The sequence below is a fragment of the Tigriopus californicus genome, chromosome 9 (genome assembly GCF_007210705.1).
Source record: "Tigriopus californicus strain San Diego chromosome 9, Tcal_SD_v2.1, whole genome shotgun sequence".
In the NCBI taxonomy this organism is placed as follows: domain Eukaryota; kingdom Metazoa; phylum Arthropoda; class Copepoda; order Harpacticoida; family Harpacticidae; genus Tigriopus; species Tigriopus californicus.
Window position 1 is genome coordinate 3781153 of NC_081448.1, and position 19074 is coordinate 3800226.

Consider the following 19074-nt stretch of genomic DNA (forward strand, 5'->3'; position numbering starts at 1 on the left):
TCCGGTGGATGAGCCGGATCGAGAGAAGACGTGCCGACAATTAGCGTCTGCTTCCGTGACCATCGGGAAATTTATGATTGTCCCTCGTCATGGTTTCCAGTGGTTGGGAGCCAGACCACCCGGTGCATGCATTTCATTAACAGTGGCTCCGATTTCACGGTACTCATCGCTTTTAAGGTGTGCATTGGTCATTCTGGAATTGTCCGTCCGAGTGATGACATGCCATTTTAAAAAATGCTCTTGGCATATCAGATCTTGGACGCCAATGTACCGTTGTTTATTGGGTATGAGGTGAACCAAAAGCCTCGGTTGTCAGGAGGTTGTTTGCTTCTGATCTGTTGGGTTGTTGTCAAATGTTGTCTTTGGATGTAGTAGAGATTATGAATTGATACCTACGTAGCCAGATTGTTAGCACGAACCAACAATTTACGCAATCAGATTGATGACACGAACGGTTACAGAATGATGTTCTTTCACACCAGTTAAAACATAGGAATGCATAAGCAAACTAAAATTGAGCCAAAACCGGGAATCAAAGTCACCACGGAAGAGCCTATTATATTTCATTTAAGCCCCCGTGTTCTAATCACCAATCTGAAGCTCATAAAACGGTCTCAAAATCTGCTTGAAAATAACCCTGACTTTGTTCTGATAGACTACCACAAATCTCGGGTTGGTTAGTTGACCTTCCCATTACAGACCAGTCCAAGTTTGGAAATTAAAATCAGGTCACTTGGCAAACTTGGTTCAATTCTATCCACTAATCACAACTCCAATCATGTCTAAAGACGTGATTAGTGCAAGATGGATATATTTTTGCCATTGTCTTTTTGCCTGAATTGGTCACACACATGATTTTGGGAATTGAATCGTCCATGGCCAAATGATCAACCTAGCAAATATGATTCAACGGCGGCAGTTTCATAGCACACGTAAAAAATCCAATCTTGCTCATGAACAAGTATCTTGCAACAAGTGACCCTTTCCCCCTTACGAAAACCTTTCCTTTCACACATCTGAACAAAACGTGCTTATACAACGCCCACCATGCCAGTCTCTACTACAACGTCGTAGTACGCAGAAAACTGGCCATGTAGAACAATGTTGAGAACTCGCTTTACAACCATGCATCCTTGATTGGATCGAGTTTCTGGTTCATGGTCTCATGTCGATACATCCTTAGAGTTAGAGCTTGGATCCAGCCTCTTCTTCACTCCTCCTGGATTTGAATCTCACGACGACCATTGTGGGGTGAGCAAACATTCTTGGCTTTGGGGGCCCTTTTTTAATCGGGGAGAATGAGAGTCCTCTTCTGCGCTCTAGGCGAATTGAAAAAGGTCTTGCTCGTGGATTCTAGACCGATCACGGATCATTGATGAACAATCCACATGCTTCGATCCAGACACACAACAAGATTGACACAGTTTGTTTTGACAATTATCCATCACTACCATTTAAGGAAGTTTCCCAGAGTTCAACGCCAATGTCGAGTGTTTCATTTCATTGCTAAAACAGCATGATCGCGTTTTCTTGTACAATGGGTGGCAGGTTCGACTTGGATTGAAAGAAGAAATCAGATATCAGATCCTGGTCGATCGGTCGGTCGGAGAGGATTGACTCATTCTTTGTCGAACATCTTGCTTGTTCCGCCTTGTTCATCCCGATCTCTGTTTTTTTTGCCTTCATCTCCCGACAAACAAATGCACTTTTCAAGGGCGTCAATTGAGGAATCAAGCTTTGCTCCACTTAGAACCATTGTAGAATAAAACCGAAAAATAGTCATTGGAATGTACGTTGGTACGAACAGGTAATGTCTCGAACATCCGTTAGGTCGAATGACCCAAAATGCGACCAATTATGCCTATTACGCCTCTCATTAGCACCTAATTGACTTGGACCGTAGACGTTCATAGACATTCATTACGCTTATCAATGTCCTTACTCTAACTGCCTTAAGGTCTTTTTCCAACCTTAAAGGGAACTGGTGTATTACATAGAACGGGGAAAAATTAAATAAATGGGCTTCATTTCAAGCACTTCCCTCACCGCGAATGGATTACCTCAATTTTGGTATCTCGTATTTCAGGAATTTTACCGTGGAAGAACGACGATTATATGAAGGTACAATTGCACATTATACCTCGATTACAGCATTCACCTCAGATGAGGACGACTTTAGAGGAGGTTTGCCACTTGCTACCAAGAAAATACGACCGTCTTCAACCACACAAAACACACATCTAATCCAAACCCACTTCCTGCTTTTAATCCCTTTCGTAAAACCACATCTCAAATGAAGATAACAGCGAACCCGTAAAAATGGGAGACCTCACTCGAAAGAAAGAGGATGACCAAAACACATTCGAGACTTTATGAGCGCGAAGCCCTGGAATGCCTCGTGGTCCCTCCTCACTTTTGGACATTGTTCAGCCCACTGTGTCATGGCCACCACCATAGATAGAGTTACACGGCCTAGAAGGGTGTATTCAAATCACAAATCTGGACGGGTCTTGTGGGAACCGATGGTTGGACTTGTCATGATATCTCTAAGCTCAACTGCCACGTGATTCAATGTTAATGGTCGGGAGCTAGCTTATCCAAAGCCTCTCATTTATGCACGGGAGGCATTGGAGGACTCGTCTCATAAAATGTAAATCTGTTCCCCTTGTTTGTTCAATCATCTTGGGCGGGGTATTGTGGCTGTATACTCGTAAATCCAGGCCCACACTCCCCTCTCCAACCCCGACGAAGATATAACAAATAAACCACCACAACCCGTGTGAGATGTGATGTTGGCCTTTTTTGGTTTTACTGCGTGTATTTTGTCTCCATGATCCCAATCTCTTGGACGTTAGATATGTGGGTACAGTCTATCTATGAACTACATACTACATATGTACGACGACCATTGGCACTTCCGCTCTCAGCGAGATACGAGAATTAACCAAGGGGACTGATCGAATTTGCATGGCCGAGGAAATTGTCACAACCTGTCATTTCAGTTCCGAAAATCGCTTCTCACGTGTCCGTGCGAATTGTAAAAAAAATGGCGAATGGCAATCCTCGCTGGCAAACTGACATTCAATCTGCTAAATAGAAAAGCTTTCGGCCTCAGGGTCGAAACTCAGGTGTTAGTTACACAACGAGATCTTTTTTTCTACTCGTCGACAAACGAACGAGATTTTCAGGAATGTTCAGTGTGTAAGAATTAGTCTCCCGCGGGTAAGAGAGGCTTCCTAAAGCGTCTTGATCCTGAACGAATCTTAACTCCTTGATCCGGGCAATGGGTTGGTGAGATGGTTGAAAGCTCTGATTTAGTGACTTGGCACTATTCTTTGTCAATGAGGCAGGAAATAAGCATCGCATGCAGGGTACCTAATCCTCCCGACTCTACTATGTAGGTTCCTGCAGTATACACTCGAACCTAGTATATGTACCACGTATGCACAGCTCAAGCATCGCATACAGCGTTCTATGTATGTACAGTCTTGTAGTTTGTTGTACACAAAGAGGAGGCAGTAGTCACAAATGCCCAACCTACAGTTAATCAATCTGTTTTATGACTCAAAATATATGAAGAACGCAAGAGCGTCATCTATGGTGGGTACGACAATGCTAAGTAATGTGTTCCTGGATGCTCACGGATTCCGTGAAGCGCCGTGAATGACTTCCAAGTCATGGGAGACGAGTGCGTGCTTTACCCTCAAACCCCAAAGTGAATGGATGCTACGTAAGAAGGTGTGATCTCAGACGGACCTATTCAATCCTCGAGGATCATGATGGCTTTACTGCTCAATTTGTGTTGTTCACGGTTCATGATGTCACTCTCAAATTGGAAGTGGGAACTTCTTCATCACTCACCACTGCACGTCAGCGAGAGACTGAACCAACCTACTGTTCTGCAGATTCCACAAGTTGGTCATATTGAAGGCTCGGAAAATTGGATCTCACGAACTTCTTGAGCGATGATTAGAGTGTGACCAGAAACCCTTTTTTGTTGCCAGTCTTCATGGTTACTAGGCACGTGGCTATGTGGAACGACAACTTACGTACGTACAAGAAAAGGTCCCCTACCAAGTTTGGGAATGGTCATGAAATGAAGAGGCTGCCAAAAGAACATACATTTTATTGGAAATAAAAGTTGGCGCTTCGAGAATGGGGCGATATATTCGAAGAATGAGAACATTTGAAAGCTGTTCATTTAAAATAAGACCTTGGTTTTGGCACACCAATAAAAATCATAAACGTGCACTAGTTGGCAAGAAGATGCTAATTATCAGTTCCTTTTATCAAACCCCTACAACATAACTTTGTGTGCTTCTTAAAAAAATATGCATTAAAACGACCGATGTGTAATGTGAAAAATAATGGCTACGGTAACGTAATCATTCTCGGAGCACATTTTTCCCAGCTTTGAATTAGAAATAAAAAACCCATTGGAAATCGTCCAATTTGATAACATTGACCTGCATTTAATGTGCGTCAAGCGTCTGCTGAAGGCTCGAAAAAAGTAAAGAATCAACTGACGTCAATCCATCATTGCGCATTTGTTGTACGCTGTTTGAAGGCTCCAAAGCACAATTATTTACACCGCAGAGTACATCTCTATCGAAACCTGAGGTGTACCAATGTTTGTGTATGTGCGTTTGAGCTTTGATGCCAAAGGTGATGCTCATTAATCAAAGCAGTTGGTTGTTGGGCTCTTCTAACTTTGGTTCACGTGTCTATCTATCAATTTCAATGTATCCTTCCTTGGGGATCTTTCTGAATCATTGTGTTAGCGCAGAAGAGCCTTTAAAGCCATTTCGGGAACCATCCAACCAAGATGGGCCGGAGATAAGTACAAAATGATTCCCTCCAAGTTGGTTTTCCGCAAGCTCCCCTCTGATTAATGATCCCATTTAATTTGAAGTAAAAAGGGGTAGGGAGCCGAGGTTTTTGTGACTCCTGAGGGTCTATTAATCACAAGTCCCAATGAATGGTGAAGATAACGACAGAACCAAAAATCATCGATTCTTGGATTTGCAATGCCTTCAAATCTTCATTGGAATATTGAGAATACGATAGGAATGCAATGGAGAAGAAATGCATTGAGGAATGTCTGATCCATTTTCAAAGGCTTGCGAGCATAACTCAGTCTCAGGGTCAAACGACATTTAGGGCATCATGGCTTCAATTTATTGTTTTGAAGGTGAGGAGGCACTTCGGGCACCTGGATGTATTAAGTAACTCATGCAAATTGCCCAACTAGATTCATTTCCTGTGCCTTTGATGAAAAATTCTCATTATGAAAAGGTGCCTCCGAATAAAGTTCAATTAGTCGTGTGAAACTTTAACGAGACCCGTTCCCTTTTCAATTTGTTCATAAAAATGCATTCTGAAAAGGGTTAATAGCCCCCTTCTTTTTCGATCATTTTTCACACTCGCAGCTTGGATGCTGGAGGGTAGATAAGATCGGCCTTTTAGATCTATGAACGATACAAAAAAGGAGAGGTGTTCAAATCTATGAATTTCGGCGAAGGAACGTGACATCCTTGAGGGAGGAAAACGAAGAGGATGTAATAAGGATGAAGGGTCTACCGAAAAAGAAGGACACATTTTCTCGGGATCAGCCCATTCAATCGCGTGTTCTTCGTCCGAAAATGCATTTAAATGAGCGTGCACCAGATTAGAAGCAGGGTGGAGAAATATTCAAAATGAAGGGGTAAGGGAACACCTCGTTTCCAATCCTTCTTCTAAAGCATTAGTTCGACCCCTTGGGATATCATCATTGTTAAAAAGAATGTCCAAATTTCAGTGTTGGTTTATAGAATTCTGGCAGAGTGCGAAGGTCACATTAGCTATTGGTGGCTTTGTACGAAAGATTAACATTCCGGGAATTTTCGTCTCGGCGATCTTCGGTTTAATTATAATGCGAGGAATTTTTGTCAACTTTGGTCAATGAAATCCGATGGTCTATAGTCCGATTAATAACGGACTTCATGTACTCATCACAAGTATCGTGGCACTTTTTCAGGTCAATATTATGTTGCGTGTGAACATAACACTGAAATACGTACAAGCTAGATATTTTGGGTAATGAAAAAATTCCATCAATTCAGCATTACGAAGCGTGATGTTCAAACATTAATCTGCTTATCTGGAACTATTTGAATGTGTGCGAGTTGGGTTCATTTTCGTTGCACCAATGAACCAACGAACAGTTATCTTTTTGTGTGTCTAGTCTAACGAACCCTTAGTGGCAGGGTTTCGCGCAACTGATCGATCTAATTGTCCAAGAATGAAGTCTGACTGACAGAGGATGCGACAGGACCATAATCGTACCACTCACTCGATTGAACAAACAGTTTTCCTCCTGCTCCTGAATTGACTATCCTGCCAAGCTGAAACTTGGAGGAAGTCCATGCATGTGACAGAATAATCAGAGCTTAGCTCTATCTACGTACTTACCGGCGAATACAATACCACGTACTGCCACAATACAGTCCATAACGTAGCAATCATTTTTCATCTATCAAGGTTCATGGCTCACGTCCTGATGAAGAGCGGATGATGATCATTGAGTTTAAAAGGACGGCGGCGACAAAAAAAATGGCCAAGTCTCAATAAATGGAACTCGATGATTTTTGATGGGTCAATAATCAATGCATGCATGGCTGATAATCTGTAGTGTGTGTTCCTGAAGTCGCGTGAGAATTCATGCGAGAGGCACAAATAAGTCTCTGGCACATTCAGAGACGGTCAATTTTTTGATCAATGAACTTGGCGGTTTTTACTTCCTCTTGATTCACGGGATAATCCTCCTCGTTGGCGAGGATCCTGAGCAGGATCTCTAACCTTAGGTGAATGAAATCCCATTCTCCATCGTCGTTCAATTCAAAGCTGGTGAAGAGGATCCTGGCTAAGCGATGGTGTGGTGGCTCTCTTCATCATCTTCCATGAATCAATCAAATAGGTGTCAAGATCATTTAAATCCACCGAGGCTTATAAACCAATTCACGTGTCATTCCATAATCTTGGATTATCCCATCAATCCTACCACATACCTACATACTTCGGCCTAGAAGGTCGTAGGAATGAGCCTCAACATATCCATACGTCATGTTAGGCATCCACTTCCAAAGACGCCTCTCTCGTATTCTCTTTTTTCTCTCTTCATGAAACAATTGAAAGCAATTAGAATTCAAGACATGAGCCTTCCTGGTAGATCTCAGCTGGACACTGATGATCCAAGTTAATTTGAATGTCCCCCGGTCTTTGGGTGATGACGCGTTCGAGATCATTCCTTATCAATTGTACTTTGGAGTGCATCCACCCAATGGACATCTGAAGCCATGGCGATGAATAAATCTTATCTTCATTTATTCTAAATGTTGATTGTCGTTCTATGGAAAGAAGAACATGTGTGGGTTTGTAATCTTTAGACAAATAAAAATGTTTTTTTTTAGAATAAATATTTATCAAATCAACCGAAGTAGAATGAAACAGTCGTAAATGAACCTCTTTCGTTCACTGGATGGTAGAAGCTTCGCATATGTACATGTTCTCAGGTTTAGAAGTCTGATGCTTAAATCAGATACATTTGGATATTTGAGGGCTCGTGGGTAGCACCAAATTTGGGCCTATCTTTACGTGAATTCTTTGACCTAGGCTGGGATTTGGGAATGTGTGAGTGTCAATCAATGGTTCTTTGCCACTTTTATGACACGGACAGATCTTGGTGCAAGTTACAAAAAAAAGTTTGCAAACACCTTAACCGGGCATGACGCCCAAAGATTCAAAGATTGCAAGCCTTTTCTTGCTAACAGCATAGAGGTGAAGTGACGGGGTCACACATGTGTCTAAACATTTGAAAAGTCATGGATTCTGAGTGACAGCCACATTTTTTTTTCTCGTTGCGGTCTTCTCCCTTGATCTTCTTCCCTCCTGAGGTTCAGGGTGACACTTCCTAACAAAGAGCTTGGGGAATAATGACTGGGTTTTCGGCTCAACCGAGCTGACATTGTATTGAGCGATAAGATTTGGGTCAAATGAGGCTGAAGTTAAGATAAAGTTAGACTGGATTTTTTTTTGTTTCTATTTTTAACTTATATTAAAGGATGATCGTTTCCCCCATTGTAGTTATGCTGCGCTATAAGATGGCTCATTGAATCACTGATCAACCATGCAAGAAACCCTGAAATACTTGCGTGCGTGTTGTGTGTGGTCGTATTTTGGGAGCAGCATAAAGATTGAGTGGCTCTTCTTCCAATTTTCTTATCTTTTTTACACATGTTGAATGACTCTCAGCCATTAGCAGAAGGTAACATGATGAGGACACAAAGAGCCGTAATAAATCCTTTAAAGCTTGAGAAGGAAGTGTACAGATGCCAACAATAGGCGAATTTGAGCAATAAATTTTAAACAAATCACCATACCAGGACCAAGCAACAAATAGTTGTTGGTTTTTTTTCCAGGAATTCAAGTTCCGCTCTTGCTGATCCTGATCTTCAGCCCAATCAATATCTGGATGATCCGTAAATCCAAATAGGAATGGGAATGCATACCATTGACACTCTCAAAAACACATTGTCGTCTTATCTGATGGGACTAAGGCACGATGGCGAGTGCGAAGATCGATGGTATTCGAATCTTATTTCGTGGAGGGCGCTTTTCAATAGGCCGTCTCTTTGTTTTGGATAAGGTACCAACGATGCTCATTGCGATTGGTTCACTTCCTTCCGATGACGGGATTTGAACCCATGGTCCCTGATCGAAGATCCTCGATATCGGGTGGAATCGTCGAGGTTGCAGTATCACGAGAATTAGTTTTATTCTTTCGAGGGAAAACAACTATCAGGCCTATTTATGACCATCTAATACTTTTTCCCTTGAATCCAGGGTGACAACCTTGAATCGAATCCTCTTGTGAGATGACAAATGTCAAAGCATGGGTTGGAAGTTGGGGTGTGTCTCCAATGTTCTCATTGTTATTTGCGTCAGTGTTTGTTGGATTGGAAACTGAGATGGCTTGTGGAGGAAGAGGCTGTGACTAATCTCCTGATGGCCCACTCCCAAATGTGTCGATATGAAGACACGGTGTCGGACAGAACTTTATTTTGGTCATCTCTCTCTCTCGCTCCTCCCTTGTGGCCCAATAAATTCTGTACGAACCAATTCTGTCCAATGAGTCTCCCTTCTTCCTGGATAAGAAATGGCCTCATTTGCCTAAAGAGACATCATGCTCCTAATCTGGAGTGGACAAAAAGTGGCAACAAACCCCGACAGACAGAATCGAACGTGACTACTTGCATGTACCATATCCCGACTTAAAAAGAAGACGACAAACGGCCTCGAAAGTAAAAAATGGACTGAAGAATACAGAACAACCAGCAAACGACGTTGATGATGATGTTAATAATGATAGCTGCAGTACATGCTCTACGACAAGAATGGATAAAAAGTGTCTTCTTCATGAGTGCGTCAAGATTTCCTGGATGGCTCTCGACTTGGCATGAAATTGTCTTTTTTGTGTGCGAGCCGTTGTCGCATGAATGGTAGTAAAAGAACATGCATGAAACGACGATGTTGCGAGATGATTTCAAGTGAATTCGGACCTCCATTCTCTGCTAATGAACCTTCGGATGATGTATTTGATATGACAAATGGTCATTGTATGCATTTGGGGCCATTGTTAGGCCCAAACTTGCGACAAGAACAAACGACGAACATGTCCGACTTTTGGGGGGGATCGAAGAAAAATGAGCGAAGGAGCGCCAATAGAGTACCTATGCGGACCAACCGTTGAATGCATCGCTTTGGCATGCGAAAACGCATCCATTAGTAGATCGAATTTGAAAGGCGTTAGCAAAAATTGCTTTTTAGATGAAAAATATGGAGTCACGGACAAAGTAAAAATGCAACCAAAAGGTTGGTGAAGTTGAATTGAAACTCAGTTGTCACGCCCGGATGAATACGTCATGAATTCCTGAAAGGTTCACTCCGAACAGAATGGCTGCCAAACGGTTTCATGTTACTTTGGTGTGGATGATGAGAAAGTGTTTTTGAAGGCGAGAGAATATGAGATGATGCTGTAATAAAAGCCTCAAAATAAGGAAGCATCTCTCGGCAGGTTAATGTAAGCATCAATCTTATGTTTCATTTCAGACCTGCAGGTAAGTGTTAAAGCATATTCATTTGCATAGTCCTCGCGCTAGAGATGGAAATGATGAGCTCGAAAGATAGCACCCTTAAACCCACTGGTGTCCATCCATTCCTCACGTCTGTTCACAGGCGTTCACGTTTGAGACGGACGTCCAGCCGCGAAATGAAGTTGTAAACTCCAATGAAATGGAAGTGAAGCGGGATTCCTCGACAAGTCAGCCAACCACCAGGATTGCGAGATTGGAATTGACACACTCAAAAGAAGAGCAGAGCTTCTTCTCGATCTCCCGAGGCTCTTCTCGGGAGCGTCCCTCGGTCGTCCACCAAGGAACGAACGAACGCTCCCTTTTTCTTGCTCGATCCTCTTTGGTTTTCGTACTTCGTAGCGATCGTATCGTACGCATTTTGGAAGCACTTGACGAGGGGCAGGTAAACACAACGTGGACCGGGTAACTCATGATGCCGCCAGGCAACGTGGTTTCTTGAGGATGACTAAACAAATGCAAAGGGAAACAACGAAACACACAAGGGGCCCTTTTCAGACGCTGGCGTCGAGCTCTTTTGATTGGGAAGACGCATCTCATCCAGGGAATGTGTGAATGCGTAGCTTCGTAAGGACGGATTTACTTTGCCACTGGCATGAGTGAGTGCCCGTTTTTATTACGGACTGTCGAACATGTCGCCAATCAATCCGTGCCAGGCTCCAAAAAATGGGTTCATGAGATGCGGGCTAGGAAACATGCGAAGATGACAGGGTTGCCTGTTGCTCCATATAAATTGTGAAGGGGCCTCCGGAAATCGTCAGTTCATTCTGAGTGATCAAAGTGGTTACAGATCTGCTTTGAGCATTGACAAAGCAGAATCTCGTCTTCTTTTCAACATCTAGTCTTCTTCAAGTTCTCTCCTTATTCAAAGGGCATTAATATTTATTTAAACCACATCATGAAGGTTTTCGTTGGCATTCTTGGCTTTTTGGGTAAGCATTTATTTTTTTTTATTTTTGAACATGGTGGTCTAAAATCTAAGCACAAAGTCAAATGTGCACAGCAGTGTTTGTGAGATCGTATTTTTAAGTTTCGAGCTCTTTCTACTTTCAGCTTTGGCCTCTCGATCGGCTCTAGCTGATGGAGGTAGTCATGGAGGCAACCATGGAGGTCGCCATGGTGGCAACCAGAACGGCCTCGGACAATATGGCAACGGAGGCTTGTTCTCTAATGGCTTCCAGTCTGAGGATGCTAGTTTTGGCAATACTTACTCTGCCCAAAACGTGCAACCCTCTTATGCCAACAACAATCAAGGGTCTTTTGGCAATGACCAAGCTGTCTATGGGGGTGGAGCTGGAGGTGATGACAATATTGCTATGCTGGAGAAGGCTGTTCCTGGCACACCTGGCGAAGATTACCCTATCTACGCCGAGGTTCCCGAGACTGCCTTCATTTGCGACGGTCAAGTGGACGGTGGATACTATGCTGACCCGGAAGCTGAGTGCCAAGTTTTCCACATCTGCTCCAACGATGGACTAGGTGGTCTGACCAAAAACTCCTTCTTGTGCCCTAATGGAACCATTTTCAACCAAGAGTACTTTATCTGTGATTGGTGGTTCAACTTTGATTGTGGTGAGGCCGAAGGTCTTTACTCATTGAATGACGACATTGCTGCAGAACGGGAGGCCGCCAGCCAAAATAACCAAGCCACTTACCAATCGGCTGCATCTGCCCCTCAAGCTTCTTATGCTAGTGCTAATGGTGCTGCTAGTCAATACTCTGGGCCCAGCAACAACAACAACAACGGCAGAGGTCGCCAACCCGCCAACAATGGTTACAGTGCTCCATCCAATGCTGGCAATGCCCGCCGACCTGCTTCCAATGTAGGAAGGCGTCAACCTTCCTCAAACGGTTACAGTGCTCCCGCTCCCGCCCAACGACCTGCTCCTAGCCGCGCTAACCGCCGACCAGCTCAATCTCGTCGCCCTGCCGCTCAAAATTATGGCTCTCCATCGGGCTCAAATGGAGCTGCTGCCTCAAACCAATACTCTGGTCCAACTAACGCCGCCCCAACCAACCAATATGGCTCTCCTAACAGCAATGGTGCCACTGATGGAGCTTCCGGTCAATATGGCGCTCCCACCCCCGTCAATGGTGCTTCTGGCCAATATGGTGCTCCCACCCCCGCTAATGGTGCTTCCGGTCAATATGGTGCTCCCACCCCCGCTAATGGTGCTTCCGGTCAATATGGCGCTCCTGCCGCTGCCAATGGTGCTTCAGGCCAATATGGTGCCCCTGCTTCTGATGATGGAGCCTCCGATCAATATGGAGCCCCCTCTGATAATGGAGCTTCAGATCAATATGGTGCTCCTGCTGATGGTGCTTCTAATCAATATGGCGCTCCCACTGGATCCGAACAGGCTGGTGACGCTTATGGTGCCCCTGTTGGTCAAAGTGCTTCCAACGGTTATGGCTCTCCTAACTCTGGAAGCGGTGCTGCCTCGACTAATGGATACTCAGCTCCCACCAATGGAGGACGTAACGGCGGTCAACGACGAGGTAACAATGGAAACGCCCGTAGAAATGGAGGCGGTCGTCGCAATGGTGGTCAACGTCAACGTCCCAACACCTCTTATGGAGCACCCGCTGCTGACAGCTACGGATCCCCTGCTGCTGAAGCCCCCACCACTGGTGCTAATTCCAACTATGGTGCCCCTGCCTCTCAGGATTCGTCCTCAAACTATGGAGCTCCCACTGAGGCCACCTCTGGCTACGGTGCCCCTGGTGGCAGTCAGGGAGCTGGTAACTCGTACGGTGCTCCAGCTTTCGAGCCCACTCCCGTCTATCAAGATAACACCGTTGGAGCTGGCTCCAGCTATGGTGCTCCTTCTAGCGATCTTCCCAGCTACTCTGGCAAGTAAATGATCCCCCTGGAACATTTCAAAGCCCCGTTTTCCTTCGTTTTCTCTCCCAATCTCTCTCTGTTCACGACTCTCATCATAATGAGCTGGCCAACATGAAAATTGCAAATCCCGTGTAACATCGAATAATTTATGCTATTATCATCATCATTTTTTCCTCTTTGATATTACGATGCAAAACACTCAAAATAAATCCAATCATATCAAAGGAATCGCTTCAGCTCTAACGCTTTTCTTGTTCCATTAGTCCTTCAGAGGTCTCTTCCTATTGGAACTTGTTCCTACTTGGGTCCCGAAATTTCGCGCCCTCTTTCGGAAAAAGTTTGTAGCTTCTGGATTTGCAGTTCTTTTCTCACAGACTTCAAATTGAGGTTTGATTTGAATTGCCATCAAAACCATTATTGGGGGCCATGAAAGCGTTCGCTTGAAGTATCCAGGAAGACGTCTTCGTGAATTTCCAGAAATGAAGAATGAGTGCATTCAAAATCTTTAAAAGGAGAATTTGACGGAAAGAGTAATAGGAGGTGCTGGAAATGTCTTGATTTTTTTTGAGTCATCCAGGAGGCATAAAATTCCTTTTGCAAGCGTAACAAAAGCCTCCCATGAAATAAGTCCCCATGGTTTAAGCATATGCCACGGTTCTTACCAAAAGTGGTGCAGATCTTTAAAGCAATCTCACTCTAAATAGGACAATTACAATCATTAGATAAAATAGATTTGATGATGATCTCCAACTTCCTGAGTGCTTGCTCACCTGGGCCAAGCATCCCGGACGTGGGGAAGAGAGGGTGCTCATTTCATTGATCATGGGTGGTTGACGAATGTCTTGAACATTCCAACGGGATATCTTATTCAAGGAGCTGAAGGAAGAAGCCACCAACAATGATGTCGCTCGAACAGAGGGGGCGCTTGATTTAACGCCTCAGATATCCTCCATCTATACATCCATGCATTCTTTGACTGAGATCCATTTACAATTTTGACCGATAGCGTTTCGATAACAATAACATATGGTGGGGATCATTGAGAGAGAGAGCATTCTATCTTCCACCACATCACAAACTGACTTCATGGATCTTCTTCCAAACCATATTGCATTTTTGTCAAAGGCCTGCTTGTCATTGATTTCCGATTCAGGACAATCTGCAATTCTTTGAATTGAAATTCATTTTGCCATTCGGATTTGATGGCCTCTTTAGATGGTGGGAATACTAATCAATGTATAGATATTTGGCGACTGTTTTCGACCTTAAGGTTTTGAAGACTTGGACTGGTTGCATCCAGAACAAGACTGCAGTGACGTTCAGTTCTCTTTTTGAGCACCTTAAGGTAAAGTAAATGTCCGTGGATGGGAAAAGGCTTTTTCGCTTGACATAATGGCGATGATGCGAATTTGAAATATTGGGGCTATGATACCTAATAGTACCTTTGGGCGGTCTCTTTATGTATGAGCCGAGGCCCCTTGGAGATAATTAATGGGTGCTGAAAGTGGAAATTAGCATAAATTGGAAGACCGATGGACGTGCATCCGGCACAGTGTGCTTCTTCAACCACTCATCATTAGCACCATTTTATTGAGGACGAGGTCCTCCTAAGGAACACTAATTAACAAAGGAGTGTGCGATCGATTCAAATATTGCCCATCATCCTGTTCAAAAATCGACCAAAATTAATCGGTATTTATGCAGATGGTTGAAATATTGATATAATTATGTCGAGGCTTCTGAATTCCTTGGCGTTCAATTTGATGTATAGCGTATACTACCGTAGAACCAAACCTATGTACTTCTACAGTATAGTTTAACGGAAACGTTTCTCAAACCAAATGGCAATAAAAAAGGTGCGTTAATAAAAGTAAGCAATTGGAAGGATCTGATCAAGTTTTTATGAGAACGACTAATTTGAATAGACGTTTGGACCCTGGGAATTTCAAATAGAACCAGTTATCCGTTCGAAGCCACCAAAATTATTGCTAAAGAAGTCATTCAAGGGTACAAACTTGAACCTTCACATGGTTGTTTTCTATCTTTACGTAGCGGTTGATTTGATCGACCTTGGCTTCCAAAATCCTCCAAAGAATTCGATTTCTATCCGTTGACTCACTTTGTGACCCTTCTTCATGTAGGTTTTGTTCATGTAAGCCGTCCAACAAAGGTGTGACATCTTTCTTTTCTGTACGTACGTCTACATTGTACTTGCACATTTTGTCATATCATGAGGGCCTCAGTTCTTTCTGGATAATTGCATGACCATGAAATAATTTGTAAATTTTCATGAATAATCGATCGGGAGGTCTAAGCTTCCTTTTAGACTGTCGTGTTTCGTTCATTTGCACCATCTATTGTTTTTTGTTGTCCCCAGGATTACAACCTAGAATTGGACGTTGTCTTCAGAGTTTCGTTGGGATTTCGAAGCCTTGAGAGCTTAAGAGCCCAAGTCCTTCTCAAGTGATGATGAGACCAAAAGGAGCTCTAAGGCAGACAAAGTTTTCCTGACTTTTATGGAAGATCAATGTCATCTGCGGTTACCAATCAACAACCACTTGAAGAGCATGGGAGATTTATTCGCTTTTCACCGTGACACACGGAAAAATGGAACCAAGTCTTTTTTATCGGTCATGAATCTATAAACGATTTTCCCCATCATCTCGTTCGTCTAAAAAGTAGAACTTTCCACTTTGCAATAAGAAAATGATAAAGTCACGATTATGCGCAGATATGAGTTTCCAATCACTTACATTCCTGCCTTGACGAGAACAATGAAACAGAGCCACACCAAAAGAAACAAACTGATAATGCAAAAAACCCATAACTTTATTCATTCGCATAAAATGCGAAATTAACAGGGAACCTAACTTAGCTAGATGTGAGAAAGTGAGTCCAAATAGGAACCCTACTCAAATTAGATTGAAGAAACCTCAAGGCAAACAACAGGACCTGGAAATTGAATTGAAGAGCCAACCAATGGTAATTAAGTCTCGAACAATGCCTGACATCAATAGAGATAAATGAACTTGAAGGTAATCAATTCAGTCGTGTTTTTACAGGCTGCACTGCATCTTCGGCACGAAATGGTACGTAGCGGCATCTTGTGAGGGCATTTCATGCTTCAAGGTTACATGAAATTGAAAAGCTATGTTATATTTTTTTCAAGCTAATAAGTGATATGCTTACTGATACTATTCTGTCACGCAACCTCTGGATATCGTTGAGAGTTTCCACGGTTCTTTTTTAGATGCATTTACGGTCCTCAAGACAGACAATCCCTACTCCGTTTCTTTGGGAGGAGGATTAACTTGACAGTGACACGTTCAAGCGAATCCATATCTTTCAGATTCATTCCAAGACCCATCCCGAAAAGTTCTTCTTCTGCCAAATGCATTCCGACAAGTCATAAAAACGAGGAGGATATGGGCCTTGTCGTTGGATTCATTATACGACATCATCCCAACCATTTGCACATGATGCACTGCATTTATCATATCTCCCACAGAGTGCCTGGCACTCGCCATTGAGTCGATCACGGGACAGCGAGGCCATAACGAGGCTCATTTTGGCCAAAAACTTTATCATTTTATCCACCGTCAAAGGTTTTACAACTCTCTAGCAAGTGCCCATTCAGGACTGAGTAATTTCCGAAACACGCCATCTACCGTTCGACGCACATGGCAGTTCAGTTAGCGAATTCCGGCGGAGCCAAATTGACCCTGAAATTGACCTGGAATCAATTTTTCATGAGCTTAAAGATAAAGAATCAATTTTCACCTTGAACCCAGGCCAAATTGAGATGCGCTTTGGGTGCAAGGAAGGCAGATGAGCGTGAGTGCGGCATCATCATCCCTCAAGATCAATTGCCATCAAGGAAGAAAACACTTAAGGCTGACACATACAATGTACGCACCACATGGAATGCTACATCAAATATTTCAAATTGCACCTTTGTCAGATCTTGATTCCCATCGATCGCCATGAGCCTTTTGGGTGGGATGGGATGCATCCCTCATAATCATTTTCTAGTCCAAGGTGTTCGCCGAGAGAGGCAAAAAGAGGGTCCTTATTGGAACAAATTGGAATTCGGAGTCACAATTTTTGACGATTTTAAAGCTTAGGCTTTTAAGCTTAATTGAGTTGAATCCAAGAGCCTTCAATTAACATTCCTGGGAAGACACTTAAGCGCTAAAAATGTGCATTTATTTTAGTCTTATAAAGCTTTTCAACAATTCAAGGTATTCCAGGCCTTTGAGCTGACCTTCGGCCTTTGAAATCTGGCCAAAGAGACATTGCCTGACTATTGACAGGAGTTTACATGATTCTTGAAGGTGCTTTGGAAACACACTCAGGAAGTTGAATGCAAATCGGTCCCTTCACTATGAAAAAGACCTTCGGAAATGTCAATCCCTCTTGAAGTATTGACAATGTTACATTTTATGTAGCATGATATGAAAGAAAGAATTTTTTCACGGGCAAAATGGGCTGAAGGCCAAACGAATGAGTGAAAGAGATGATGTGACTGTCATTTAGAGACTCCAAATTTTAGCATTTTTAAAAAATTCTTCTTCTTTCTATTTTTTCAATTGATTTGTACATATGCCCTCTCTCTCAGTACTTGTCATCTTTGCGATTTTTATACAACTACCTCAACCAATGAACAGTAAATACTCAATCAATATTTTTTTTATAGATCATAAAAATGTAGAAGTTATTAGTGTAGTTATAGCTACAATCCTGCACTAACGTCCATTGAATGATAAGTTTGAAAAAATAACACCTGCAATTACGGTCAACCTTTCAGAAACAATGCACAAGACATTCTGATAAACTTGTCTCTTTAATGAGTCATTTTATCTCTTTGTTTGGGAGACAGGAAATTGATGTCAAAATTTCGAATTTGTTTGCCTCTTTAATTTTCCGAAAGTGATAAGGAGCAAGGCAATTCTTGAGATGAATTTTGAATGGTTCTTAGTATTTCAGACGGGACAAATCCTGGCTCGCGTCCTCTCATTGTACTTGAAGTTCATGGAGCTGAATTTGACAAGTGAATATCCGTCTGGGTTCAGAAGATATTGAGTGTTGCGTGCAGGTTCGTTGCCATTTGCAGAAGTCCCTCAAAAAGTGCCTGCCTCTCCGTGAAAATTAACGCTTACCCCCAATATGATGTATTTGTTTTTGTCATGTTTAGATGGCTTTGTTGCTTAAGTGATTCTCCATATTTGTTTAGCAAGCGTGTGAGTGTCAATAAATAAACAAACACCCCTGCCATACATTACATGGCAAAAAATGAGCTTTGTTGATTTACAAATAAATTATCAAATTTACCTTTCATTTTCTTTGGTTCCAATTGGCCCAAAACTTGCTAACGCATGAAATATATCTATAAAGTTTGGTTTTGGTCCCATCGAGCTTTCATAGACTGACCGAAATGGATATGATTCAAATGGATGGAACAATGAAACACGAGTTATATTAAGCCAATCTATGACGCCAATGGCTTCCAGAATATAAGTGGGTGGGAACATTTTGAATAGTCCTGCTTTTCCTTCCATTGTGTTGGTGGTGAAATACCTAGTCAATCCCAAAAAACACCATTCTCTTTTTGACTGGGTGGGACGGCTCCTAAGTAAAAAAGGCTCCCAATTCTTGAATGCGCCGTTCCCAGGCGTGCATTTTAAGTGTGCCCCATGGGGTTTTAAGGTTGAAAATCTCTCGAGGGGACGCAAAACTTGTCTCACCCTGTCGAGGGTCTTTCTGTCTGTCTGTCTCTCTCTGTCTCTCTCTCTTTCGCTTTGCGTCGTTCTTTTTTACGTCAAAATTGAAAAAGAAACTGATTTATTTTGTTATGAATTACCGTGGTGGAAAAGAGCTTGAATTTGGCCGAAGGAGAAAACCAACGGCAGAAAGGCGTGAGCCAAGGGAACTCGCGTGCATCAGCCCATTTTTCAACGGAATGGGTAAATATTGAGTTTTCTGTCAGGACCCAAAGCAAGTTCTTCTTTGTGTATGCATGTATTCGAGTCATTCATTCGAGCT

General features: G+C 42.8%; 2 protein-coding genes across 2 annotated transcripts in view; one reads left to right on the forward strand and one right to left on the reverse strand.

The window, feature by feature from the left end:
• Positions 1 to 6879, reverse strand: part of LOC131886939 (uncharacterized) — a 41671-nt gene extending 34792 nt beyond the window's left edge. The window contains exon 1 of the mRNA XM_059235407.1: positions 6451 to 6879. Coding sequence (XP_059091390.1) covers positions 6451 to 6511 — 61 coding nt within the window. The 5' untranslated portion in view covers positions 6512 to 6879. The remainder of the gene's footprint in view (positions 1 to 6450) is intronic.
• A 3659-nt stretch (positions 6880 to 10538) lies between these two features.
• LOC131886938 (pro-resilin-like) lies at positions 10539 to 13260 on the forward strand. The gene is made up of 2 exons (XM_059235405.1): positions 10539 to 11119; positions 11241 to 13260. Exons 1-2 carry the CDS (start codon positions 11086 to 11088, stop codon positions 13046 to 13048), a joined length of 1842 nt encoding a protein of 613 aa, XP_059091388.1. The 5' UTR covers positions 10539 to 11085; the 3' UTR covers positions 13049 to 13260.
• Positions 13261 to 19074: the final 5814 nt, after the last annotated feature.

Excerpts from the sequence above, each read along its gene's own strand:
- LOC131886938 (XM_059235405.1), top strand. The coding sequence starts at position 11,086 with ATGAAGGTTTTCGTTGGCATTCTTGGCTTTTTGG. Across the intron at positions 11,120-11,240 it reads TGGCATTCTTGGCTTTTTGG|CTTTGGCCTCTCGATCGGCT; the intron begins GTAAGCATTTAT and ends TTCTACTTTCAG.